General features: G+C 38.4%; 1 protein-coding gene across 6 annotated transcripts in view; it reads right to left on the reverse strand.

The window, feature by feature from the left end:
* Window positions 1-13,135, reverse strand: part of LOC145670574 (uncharacterized) — a 216,704-nt gene that overhangs the window by 117,766 nt on the left and 85,803 nt on the right. For 3 of the 6 annotated variants that reach the window (XM_081739410.1, XM_081739446.1, XM_081739453.1), the window contains exon 2: window positions 4,638-4,799. The exons of the other annotated variants lie outside the window; for them this stretch is intronic. In XM_081739410.1, the coding sequence (XP_081595536.1) occupies window positions 4,638-4,799 (162 nt within the window). The remainder of the gene's footprint in view (window positions 1-4,637; window positions 4,800-13,135) is intronic. 6 annotated transcript variants of the gene reach the window in all.

Below are 13,135 nucleotides of genomic sequence, written 5' to 3' on the forward strand. Positions count from 1 at the left end.
GCTACAATTTTTTTAGGTGGTTTGGTGAATTTAGAAGAGGCCGGACATCGCTTAAAGATGAAGACAGAGCTGGACGTCCGGCAACAGCTGTGTCAGATGAAAATATTGCTGCTGTGGAATAAATGATTCGAGAAAATCCTCGAACAACTTTCAAGGACATTGAATCTACAGTGAACATTGGGACGCCAGCAGTAACAAAAATTCTTCATGATCATCTTCGGCTCAGGAAGGTTTCATCTCGTTGGATGCCTCACACTTTGACTGAACAGCAGAAGTGCATGCGCGTGGAATGGTGTGAAGAAATGCTTGCAAGATTTTATGGAGGCAACTCTCGACGCGTCTCTGACATTGTTGCTGATGGTGAGATTTGGATCTATCAATTTGACCCTGAAAATAACGCCAGTCTACTGTTTGGATCTTTCCAGACGAAAATCCACCCACGAAAGTGAAGCGACCGCGAAGTGTGGGGAAGAAGATGGTCGTAACTTTCTTCCCCAAATCTGGCTATGTTGCAACTGTTCCACTTGAAGAACAAAGGACTGTTACTGCTCAGTGGTACACCACTGTTTGCCTAACAAAAGTGTTCCAGAAGCTTCGGGAACGGCGTCCAAGAACTGGAATGCGTGGGATCCTGCTTCATCATGACAACGCATCCGCACACACGGCCAACATCACAATTCAGTTATTAGAATCTACGGAGGTCAAACTTATGACTCATCCGCTGTATAGCCCTGACCTGGCCCCGTGTGATTTTTTTCTGTTCCCCAGGATCAAAGAACGCATGCGTGGGAAGAGATTTGGTAGCCCTGAAGAAGCTGTAGTGGCTTACGAGAATAAACTTTCAACACTTGAAGAATAAGACTGGCAACACTGCTTCCAAAAGTGGCTTTCGAGGATGCAAAAGTGTGTACAGTGTAATGGTGAATACTTTGAGAAAACGTAAGTGTTAAATTGATTTTAAGTAAGCTATTTCACATCTCAAAACTTTCGTAGTGACCCTCGTACATTTAAAAATTTACGACCCGAGCCTGGCCCGAACTCGAAGTGATCTATTCTTTGTAGGCCCAAGCCCGTGCTGACCCCTATCGTAGCCACATGACAATCTTGAAATTATATTATTCCTATATAAGACCTCAATTGGAATACGCTTCTGTTATTTGGACTCCTCATAATTAGTGCTGTAATGCTAGAATTTTTGGTAGGTATATGGTCGATTGTTTTCAAAAGTATACGCAAGACTGCTTGGCGTATACGCACCCCAATATACGCTCATTCTTTCGTAAATGTAAGGTGAGTATACGCTGGACTATAAACATTTTAGATGGTTATACGCCGTATACTCCCGTATACGCCACGCCCTATTACATCCCTGCTCATAATGCAAAATATACCCAAATGATTGAAACACTACAGGGCGTTTTTGAAACTATTAATGTATAAAAATAAATAAATACATACATACATAAATAAAACTGAATTGTACCTGCATACATATCATACCTAGAACTAGCAAACAACTTCAATATACTGACATTAGAACAACGTAGGGTTGTTAATGATTTAGTTTTTCTGTATAAAACATTAAATAATAAAATCGATTGCATAGAACTAGTTTCTAATATATTTCTGCAAGTTCCAACGTCTAAAACGAGTTGAACAATAGTAGTATCCTGTACCGTAGTAATGAGCAAATGCAAGACCCAGTGTTGGTCTTGGACACCCAGTGTTGGTCTTGGTCTTGATCTTGCTTGCAAGAGTCTTGCAAGTCTTGTTTTTAAGAAATCTTATGCTTTTCATAGGGAAATTTTATTCTGGATATAAGGGATAATGAATTATACAATGCACCAATAGTAACGGAAATACAATGTATGTTAATATACGGTTTACCTTCGTGTAAGTATTATGATAGTGTACAATGTAAGCCATGACCTTTATTTATTTATTTATTTTTTTTTTCAATGGGTGCCCACGCTTCACTACTTATAAATCAAAACGTTTCGTAATCTTTTTCTATCTTTTTAACAGATCCAATACTCCACTGGTTCCCAAACAGGGGAGGCTACTCCTGAGACGCATGAAACAAAATCAAGACGGTTCAAATTACTGAAATACCACGAATTGCAAAATTATTTTTACACTCTAAAGACATCAGATTTCTTTTGTTTTCAACCTCGATTAGCTCTTCTTTGTATAGATCAAACTTCCAATTAAATATTGAGATTTTGTTTTACTGATTCCAAATATGTACTCTATGGAGCAGAAACATGGACACTACGCAAAAGCGATGAAAATATTAGAGGCTTTCAAAACGTGCGCATGGAGATAAAAGAAGAGAATTAACTGGGTTGAACGGAAAACGTTCGAGAAGGTGTTAGAAATAGTAGCAGTAAGGGAGAAAACAAGAATTTTAGATGTAATTAAGAGGAGAAAGAGGAACTATTTGGAACATTGGCTGAGGAGGAACTATATTGTGAGAGAAGTGCTAGAGATATGGTGGAGGGAAAGAGAGGGAGAGGAGGATATTGTAGTTGAAGGATGGTATTAAAACAGAAAATTGCTACGTAAGACGAAGAGACTAGCTCAGGATCACCGTATATCGAAGCTTCTTAGTTGCAGCAAGTGACCTGCCAATAACGGCAGAATAGCTATGATGATGATGATAATGAAATGTTTAGCAATATTGGCTAAAAAGATAGAAAAAATAAAATAATATTGATTATAATCAAACAAGGTTTAAAGAAATCTGTAATATTTCGAGTTTGTTGCTGTTTTGAAATTAATGGAAATAGTTCTGCGCTTCGTTCTTATGGACTGATAAATGATTTTTTTCAGACCTAAAGTGTTTCTGTTTTTCATTCTTATTGCCATTTTGCTTCGATTTTTTTATAGTTCGTATAACCGATACGGATGCTCCCCACTTTCCGCAACAACTTCGAAATACGCATGAAAGTTATTTTTTTCTGGTCGCCGCTTTTTTTTTTTTTTTTTTTTTTTTTATATGGATGTTTGTGGCGTTTCGTCAGCAGACTGTCTGAGGCAAAGCAACTGAAGAGTGAAAAACAAATCCCTCTTTTGCTATATTTACCCCAGGACGAGTCGACAAACTTTACCAGCTCGAAGGTCAAAGGTTTAAGTTTACTCCAGATAACATACACACCTTTAGAATAATGTCTGATTTCCCGATAAGTAATCTTCATTATTTAAAAACGCAGGAATGCATCGTAATACAGCACCAATGACACATTTCTTTGTGTGTAACAAGCTTTGATTAGAATGACACCTGTGAGGCTTGAAAACGAGTAATAACTACAGAAAACTCGAACAACCGATTCACAAAACGACATACGGTACTGTAGCTATATGCTACAGGGGAAGATCAACTCACACGGATTGCATGAACTACTGGGAACACATTCACTCCAGTGGCATTTTTACTGAAGCCAAGAAGTTCAAGTGAACGTTGTAATGATTTTTCCCCATTTTACATTCTACAAAAGAATTCAACTAGTACTGTACCAGTAATCGTACAAGACTCTTGGTCTTGGTCTTCCATCGCGATTCCTGGTCTTGGTCTTGCATAAAACTGCTAGACCAAGACTCTTGCGCTTATCACTACTGTACTGTAAAAAAGCACATACTAACATTCTATATAAATCCCATTTATGGAGAATGAGCTTATACTACAATAATATTGAAGGAAAGTGTGAAGTAATAGATATATTCAGTATGTCAGAAAGAGTGTTTAGGAATACAATTTGTAATCTGATAAGCTGAATTAGTTAGTAAAAGAAAAACTTCTGTATTTTTTCTGTAATAAAAAAAAAGTCGTTTACCATATGTGTAAACAAACACTGTAAACGGGCAAAATGCCTGTTGTGTTGTTACAATAAATAAATAAATCGTGGATTTTTTTTCATAATAGCCTATCTTGCACAACCCTGCCCTCCTTGTGAGCGTCACTGCTTTAGACTGGGAATACCATAAACCAGCCATGTGCAACAGCCGACATCACTGGAACCTTTCATCTGTCCCGCCTGACTTGTTATTGAAAATGTATTAAGCACGTAATCTCTTATACCAAGGGTTCTCAACCTTTTCCACACGCGTACCATCAAAGCATATTAATTATTGATACCACCATAAGCCGTATGTACCACGAAAATTAGCTCGCGTGCCGCCAGTGGTACGCGTACCACAGGTTGAGAAACCATGTCTTAAACTGATTTGATTCTTTTTTCTGGATAGTTGATATCCACCTTTAAAATACGTATCCTCCGTTTGAAACATCCAGTGTAGCCTACCGAGCATTGAGAGACCAGTTCAAGATTTCCACTAAAATGGTAAAGATTTTTTTCTTCTTTTCTTTAGCAAGTTAATATTTTTGTTATCGTTATAATAGTTTTCATGTTTCTGATGTTAGTCTATTATGAACGAGTTCCTCTATTGAATATAGTTATTCAATTCTTGTAAAAATGTTACACGCTGTGTTGTACGGCCCTCGATGCCAGTACGTTCTCTGATTAGCCTACCTCCTGTTCCGACTTGCACATGTCCGCGATAAACGTTCTTCTTTTTCTTCTTTTTTTGAGTTTGCATAAAATCTTAAATTAAAGCAAATATTATATTTTTATGATTACCTTGTCACTCGCATCTTCTTTTCTGGTTGCATAATAAACGCCGTATGTTTCTCAGAAGCAGGCTTGGTCCACGGAAATATAGTTGGTCCATTCTTCTTGTCTCCGTTTACGAAATGGCAATTACAAACCAGAGAATACTTCGAAGGAGTTCTATCTTCTCTCCTGGAAAATTATCAGAAACTCTGATTTACTTACAGCAACACATTCCCTTGTGTCTAATCCATGGTCAGCATTACTGTTTCAAGTGTGAGGCGGTTCCCCAGTGTTGATCAGAGTTTAGCGTCCTTTCCAGCAGTGAGGCTATATGAGACGAGCACCTACATCTTAAGGGTCTTCACCACAGCGAAATTAAACTACCGCTAATTTTAGAGTTTTTCTGTAATATATTCAAAACAAATAAAAATGCTCGAAAAGCAGAAACGTAGTGAACTACAATACGATTTTGCATGTGATACCTTTACCACAATTCACCTATCCGCTTTTGGTATCCCGCTATTTACAGAAACCGCAAAAAATGCTAAATATTTCTATAGTTGCAAATCGAAAGCAGATACATGAGTTGTGATAACGGTATCACATGCAAAATCGTATTATCTAGTTCACTACGTTTCTGCTTTTCGAGTATTTTTATTTGTTTTGAAGATATTACAGAAAAACTCTAAAATTAGCGGTAGTTTAATTTCGATGTAGTGAAGACCCTTAACTTGGGATCCGAATCATATTAGCTCACACCAGGTCTCCTGTGCCAATATACGAGTACGCTAAGCATATATTCATGGGGCACAGAGTATAGGGTGTGATTTCCAATGGTTTTGACACTACGTTAAGCTTGAGACAGTATCGGCGACAAATATACGCAGGCATCTCACACGGGAAGGTCCCACAAGTTTGTCTCTCAAATCTCATTCCCACATAGCACATCTGACAGAGCATCATGAGAAATGAAAATGAGCAAAATTTAAGGTGCTATGGACCAGAAGGATAGGGGCTTCAGAATTTGAATATACAAAAAATTATATCATGGTATTATGCACGTTTAAAGTAAATGTCGTGAAAACCGTTAAAGCAGTCAAAACAAAAGTTGCACAATATAATGAGAACAAAATACCCCATCAAAAACAACAAACACTGTTGCCATAGGTGAAGCAGTATTGCCAACTCAGCATAAAATATTTTGTTTGAAATAGCACCATATACAAGTGTGCACAGATTTAAAATGCACTATTATCACTAAACATAACAGTGAAGTGTCGTGGTACAGTGTTGCACACTGTTGGAGCTACGTGTGCTGAAAATGTTCAATGGAGAAGTCTGACATGTGGCAACAGATGGTAATAAATGAATCTGGGTCTCATACTATGGATTTAGTTCAAATGCATAACACCGATAGTATAACCTAGCAAAATGTCAGCAGTGTCACAAAATCTTGACGCATTTGAAAAACGAAATTTGAGTGATACTATTTCTACGTCCTGTGTCAGCTCCAAAGCTATATAGGACGGGACCTATAGTGTAAAGTGGGATCCTAACCACTATGAAAAAGAAAGATAACAACGAAATGTAAGGTGAAAAGTACAACAAAAACATGTACGAGGCGCGATTGGAACCCAGATCCCTAATATGTCGGTTGTCTAGCCTTCTAGACCACACGGTTATCCGAGCCGACTAAAAGCAAAGTGAGGTAGTAATAAAATAATAATATTTCCAATGCGAATATGGTAATATTATAGTGTACAAACATAATCATATGGTATGTAGGAGGGAAAGTAAAAGAATATGTCACTTAACACGAAAGACATAAACTAAGAAAGTACTCTTCCAAATATTCATGAGATAATCTGGAGAACCAGTTTACACAATTAAAAAACACGAGTTTCTTTCCTCGCATGTATCATTTTGTTTTCGCGAGTTGTCTGCTTATTCATCGGGGCCACAGAAGTATAATGCAAAACCCTCATTTTTTAAATGCATTTCCTTTATTACTATCTGTTGCCACATCTTAGCCTTCTCCATTGAACCTTTTCAGCACACGTAGCTCAAACAGTGTGCAACACTGTATCACTACACTTCACTGTTATGTTTAGAGATAATAGTGCATTTTAAATCTGTGCACACTTGTTAATGGTGCTATTTCAAACAAAATATTTTATGCTTGGTTGGCAACACTGCTTCACCTATGGCAACAGTGTTTGTTGTTTTGGATAAGGTATTTTGTTCTCATTATATTGTGCAACTTTTGTTTTGATTGTTTTAACGGTTTACAAGACATTTACTTTAAACGTACATAATTCCATGATATAATTTTTTTTGGTTATTCAAATTCTGAAGCTCCTATTCTTCTGGTCCATAGCCCATTAAATTTTACTCATTTCCATTTCTCATGATGTTCTGTCAGATGTGCTATGTGGCAATGAGATTAGAGTGACAACTTGTAGGTCCTTCCCGTGTCAGAACTGTATTCCTTCCTTTAAAGAATGGCCTATATACTACATACACTAGCAGAATACCCGTTCTTCGCACGGGGAGAATACGTTTCATTTTGGACATAAAGAGTGAGTTTGAATGTAAATGGCATCGGAAGTGTCACTGTTCGTCGCAGCAATTTCGAAAACTATGAATTCAACACTAATATCGGTCAATTTTAATCATTTTATATACTTCTTCATCTCCTATGTTGTATCGTAAAAGTGAAATGATAAAATCCACTAAACCCAAGCCCGAACCTCATCTATGCTCGGTCTATCTCTGAGATCGGTCGAGTGCTTCAAGAGGTATGAAATCAAAAATATAGTGGCCTTCATTTTTATGTAGATAGATAAGAGATCTACGTGCGGTTATAGAAATTCTCCAGCGAGATAACATTATCATTTATTTATTTTTACGAAAGAAAGGGAAGCACCATTATAGGGTTATCACTGAATGTGATTTCGGGAAAACTGCCCCGTGTCCCGACGCAGCTCTGTTGGGAAATTAAAATGTCCCGACTTTTATAATTATTAGTGAAGTTGGTTATTATTATTATTGTATTGTTAAAATTCAGTCTCAACATTATTATACAGAACCTTCAAAATAAGAGGAAACCTCACAACAGCGACAGGGACACTGACCAGTGGATTTGCACAAGGAGAAGGGTCTAGTCACACAGCAAAATCATCGCTGGCATTCAACAGACAGTTGAAAGAGTAGACCGGAGTTCATATTATCCCGTTCATCGATATCCCAGTGAAGAATCTCGATGTCAGCCCAATGGACTTCTGTGCGCAGTTTCTAGTCTTTGAAGAGTTTACTAACAACAGACGTACGCGAACCATGACAGCTAGATATTTATGAACATTGGTACCCTGACTAATTGTGGATCGCTAATCATCGTGGTGATAGTCACTCGGTGCAGAAGTGACTTGTTTTAGAGACCTGCACGGGCTGGGCTCGGCCCGCAGGCCGGGCTTGGGCGGGCCGACACTGATTTCTCTTCAGGTCGGGCCGATCAATTGCAATTCTTTAATAATTATTGACTTTCGTTAAACGATAATTGTAATAAAGCCAAACGTTGAAGAAGTGTGCCCATGAAAAATATCACAAAGAATGCAATAGCTATTTACAGTTTGTGTTGCTCCACTTTCCCTATAGAGGGTTGCAGGCATTGCGCGGTAAATTGAACTCTGACCTTGACCTTCACTGAACCCAAAATATGAAAAGAAGGGGTGGGAAAGTTTTGCCTGCCGCTAAACAATATTGCCATCTTCACTTTATGCTAAAAATCAATTAAGTTAGATTTTTGTTACAGGAAATGGAGTTTTTGTTCTCTCGATGACAGGCAAAGTTCTAGGAGGCAATGGTACCATTCGGGAGGCAAGCGTCAGGTTGTGAACCAGAGCTTAGAAAATGTTTTTGAGGGTTAGGTCAAGTTTAATACTAAATTTTGAGAAAGATTGGGGCTCTAGCTAATTTTTTTAAAAAATTATCGAGCCGGGGTCGGGCCAAATCTTTTAAAATTTATCGGGGCCGGGCCGGGCTTGGGCCAAGAATTTTAAAAAACTTATTGGGCCGGGCCGGGCTCGGGCCGAAAACTTTTCGGGCCCGGGCTGGGTCGGGCCTAGGTACATTCGGGCTGGATTGGGCTCGAGCCGAAAAATTCGGCCCGTGCAGGTCTCTAACTTGTTTACCAGCTACGTAAAATACATATACCAACTAGTGACCGGGTGAGACTGTGCCGAATTATACCACAAAAATGTCGGAAAAAGTCAGAAAATGAAAAATGTATGCAGGTAACCTGATACCTATCGGAGGCAAACACGTGACCAAGAATACGGCAGTACTATCAGACAAGCCGTGTTGCCATCCCAACACAAACTTTTAATTTTTGAAACAGAACGTATACCATTTTAAGGGCATTAAAACAATTGGCATAAAACGTGAAGAAAAATAAGCTAAATGTGGGTTATCAGTGTTACCAAATAAGAGAGATATAAGGCTGTAAAGTTGAGAAATTATGGGGTCCGTAGAGACCCCATCTATATCTCAAACCATTCCCGAGTGCTATAAAACGAACTGTCTTGGGGTTGCAACACTGCCTAAAATCTTGCATGCTTTCAAATCACAAAAACGACGGCGTAGCGCCTGAAAAGAGTGAGAAAAGCTGTGGCACGAAGACGAAAGGTAACAAATATGTGACAAGAAAGTACGTCAGAATCGATTCGCAAAGATTAATGACCTGTGATAGGTGTCGAGAGTACAGGAAACGTTAGCATGTGAGACGAGATAAAATACACTGCATTCAGGTCACCAGTAATATACAGACACAAAATATTTTAACATAATACACGGCACCAATACATACAACAGAAAAGCCATAGATAGTAGGGCAAAATATGTATATTTCTCGACCTAGCTGCACACTGGGTATGATATATCAAGCCCGTTAGTCACTGGATGTGTATGCTGTACTATACTCCCTACACTGAGAAAAATCTGTTATCCGGACAGCGATATATTGTAGAAATATATGAAATCCTTATATTTACTACGGAAATAAGTATGAGCATACGCCATCCATATGATACGTACTTTTTCCTCTTAGATGTTACATCGTGACGTTGCAGGATGTCTGACATCTAACGGTCTTCCATATATTACATACGTATACGTATGTTATATACGTCCATTTGTATGTGAGATCCTGACCGCCTATATACAGTTCTTTCGTTCGTATGGAAAGAACGTTTAATCGGAACACTTATAAGAAAGTGCGTATAATATATACTTTTTCAGTTATACGTTTGCTGTGCGTTAAGTCCAAAAACTAAAGGATTTACAAATGTAACCTATGTTTTTACGTACGCCACATACGTTATTTTCTAAGTGTACAGTATATTTGTTCCTTCTGCAGTCTTGTTGTACATTTGTTCGTTTCTCTGTACGAACCCCATAATTTCTCAACTTTACAGCCTCGTATCTCTCTTATTTGGTAACACTAATAACCCACATTTTGCTTATTTTTCTTCACGTTTTATGCCAATTGTTTTAATGTCATAAAATTATATGTGTTCTATTTGAAAAATTAGAAGTTTGTGTTGGGGTGGCAACACGGCTTGTCTAACAGCACTGCCGTATTCTTGGTCACGTGTCCGCCTCCCATAGATATCAGGTTACCTGCATACATTTTTCATTTTCTGCCTTTTTCCGGTGTTTTTGGAGTATAACTCGGCACAGCCTCCCCGGACAATGCTTTGTATATGTATTATACGTAGCTAGTAAACAAGTCATTTCCGCACCGACTGACTATCACAACGATAATTGGGGATCCAGAGTTAGTCAGGATACCAATTTTCAGAAACATCTGCCTCTCATGGTTCTCATATGCCCATTGTAAGAAATGGAATAATATATTCCCCTACGCCTGCAAAAGTTCTTTTCCAGAGGAAAATGCGCTATCAGGCAACGGTCACGAATACTGGTTGTCTCACAGAACACAACCAGTGATGCATGAGCGCGATGTCATAGACGTGTGAACACTTCCAGTCGTCTATATAGAAACCTATTACTCTCTGTATAGGCTATACGATAATAATAATACCCAAAGCAGCTACAAAATTCATCTACAGTACTAAGAACATAAGGCATTAATATGGTCTCCATTCAAGCTGTTCAAAACATCTAAAATATACCGGGTGTATCAAAAGTCCGGGGCAAAGCTCAATTTCATTATGAGTGAAGGTGCGAAAAAATAGAAAAAGAAGAAAGTTGTTGGAAATAAATGATTTTCGACTTAAAACAGTAAAACTTTTCCAATCGTACCAGCCATTTGGGCTCCACGTTGCTAAAGGGTCCTAGGTTAAATGAAAAAACAATGCTGTCAGTTCAGTAGGCTGTTCCCTTTGGACCTTACCATATCAACCCTTCTTCCCGTCTGTTCCAACTTACATGAAGTCGACTTGTTGTCAGTCTCCTTCATAAAGCCCTGTCCAGGAATTCTTGCCTGTTAGATCTTATTCCCTTAAGTCGTTCTTAACAATGTCCACCCATTGTCTCTTTCTACCTCTCTTCCCATCCACTTCCATTGCCATCTTTCGTCTTTGCACATAACCGTTTGTTCTCCTCATTAAATGGCTATACTCAGTGGCGTATTTAGGGGGGGGATTCCGGGCTTAAGCCCCCCGAAATCTTACTTATTGTAGTAAAGTATATGAAATATCTTGCAGAATTTTCACATTTTCAGGCAAAGCCTCCCCCTCGAAAGTTAGCAAAGCCCCCCCGAAACAAAATCGTAAAAACGCCACTGGCTACACCATTTCAGTCTTCTTTCTTGGATCTTCAAAGATATCCCTATAACCATGGTTGTTCCCCATACTTTCTCATTCCTCACTCGTATGTCTCTTCTCATCCTACACATCCAGCGTATCATTCTCATTTCGGTAACATTCAATCTTTTTTCCATGTGTTTTTTATTGGTCATGTTTCTGCTCTGGAAATCATGGCTGGCCTAACCACTATTCTGTACACTATATCTTTGTTCTTTAAAGTGATTCTGCCGTCACATAGAACACCACATAGTTTCTTCCAATTTCGCCATGCCTCTTGCATTATGTAATATTTCCACGTCCAAATCACCATTGGCAACAAATGAGCCTAAATATTTTAATTTTATTTTTTTTAAATACTTCACTCAATTTTTCTTCTTGTAGTCTTATTTCCTCATTTCCTTCTCCATTACTCTTTCTATTAATTATTAGGTCTTTTATTTTCCACATACTTTCTCCATCTCTACCTTCCTTTCAAGTTCTTCTTGTTTGTATTGCATAATACAATATCGGCAAACATCATCTACCACGGATATTCCTCACATTATGAATTATAATATCCATGAAAATGTTGAAGAGGTGCGACCTTGGGTTAAGCCGTGATGTAATCAAACCTGAACATGGATTTAGCATGTTAATCCCACACTTCTTTCTTGGATCGTAGCTCCCATCATATCGTGAATTATCTTTACGTATTTCTCTGGCACTCTTTTCTTCCTCAGACATCTCCATATTTCTTGACGTGGTCCTCTGTCGTAGGCCTTTTCCAAATCAATAAAGGTCATATTCAATCCCTTTTCTTTTTTCTGATGCTCCTCCACAGTTTGTCTTAGTTTTAAAATTGCATCTGTTTACTCTTTCCTGGCACATACCCAAATTGTTCATTTCCTATTGGTTTCCTCCCATAATCGTACACCCACAATTTTCTCTCAAATCTTCATCGTGTGTGACATTAGTTTAATTCCTCTGTAGTTTCCACAGTTCTATATATCTCCTTTCTCCTTGAAAATACATACAATAACACTATCCTCCTCTGGCTTGGCATTTTCTTCCTGCTCATAAAATTTTCTGCATCAGATCCCATACGATATCGATACCTTCTGTCTCCAAACCCCAACTCTTCCATACTTCTACTGGCATGCTATCTAGACCTATCGCTTTTCCCGTGCACATTTTCTTTAACGCTTTATCTACTTCTTCCCAGCTTATTCTTAGTGTTGCTCCATGATTTGGAGTTATATCGCTGAAAACTTTTCTCGCATTTTCTTCATTTAAAACATCTTCAAAATAACTGCCCAATCTCTCTGTGATCCTGTCTTCATCGGTAAGTACCAATCCTTGATCATCTTTCATTTGCGAAATATGCGTGATGTCCTTTGTTACTTTGTCTCTAGTTTTTGCTATCCTGTATGGCAACTTCACTCTTCCTCGTACTTCATATTCGTGATGCATTTCTTCCCAGGCTTGTGGTTTTGCTATAGCCACTGCACTCTTTGCTGCCTTATTGGCCACCTTAAAGCTACACTTCTCCTCTTCTGCCCCCAAAACACTTTTTCTTTACTTTTTTCTTCGCGTTAACAGCTTCTTGCATTTCCTTGTTCTACAGCCACGTCTCCTTTTCTGCAGGAAGGACTTTCCTGGAGTTCAGCAGCCAAAAATATTTTCTGTGGCCATCTGTATGATCCTACTGTTTATGCTCCA

Source organism: Thermobia domestica, chromosome 2 (assembly GCF_964235325.1).
Source record: "Thermobia domestica chromosome 2, izTheDome1.hap1.1, whole genome shotgun sequence".
Lineage (NCBI taxonomy): Eukaryota > Metazoa > Arthropoda > Insecta > Zygentoma > Lepismatidae > Thermobia > Thermobia domestica.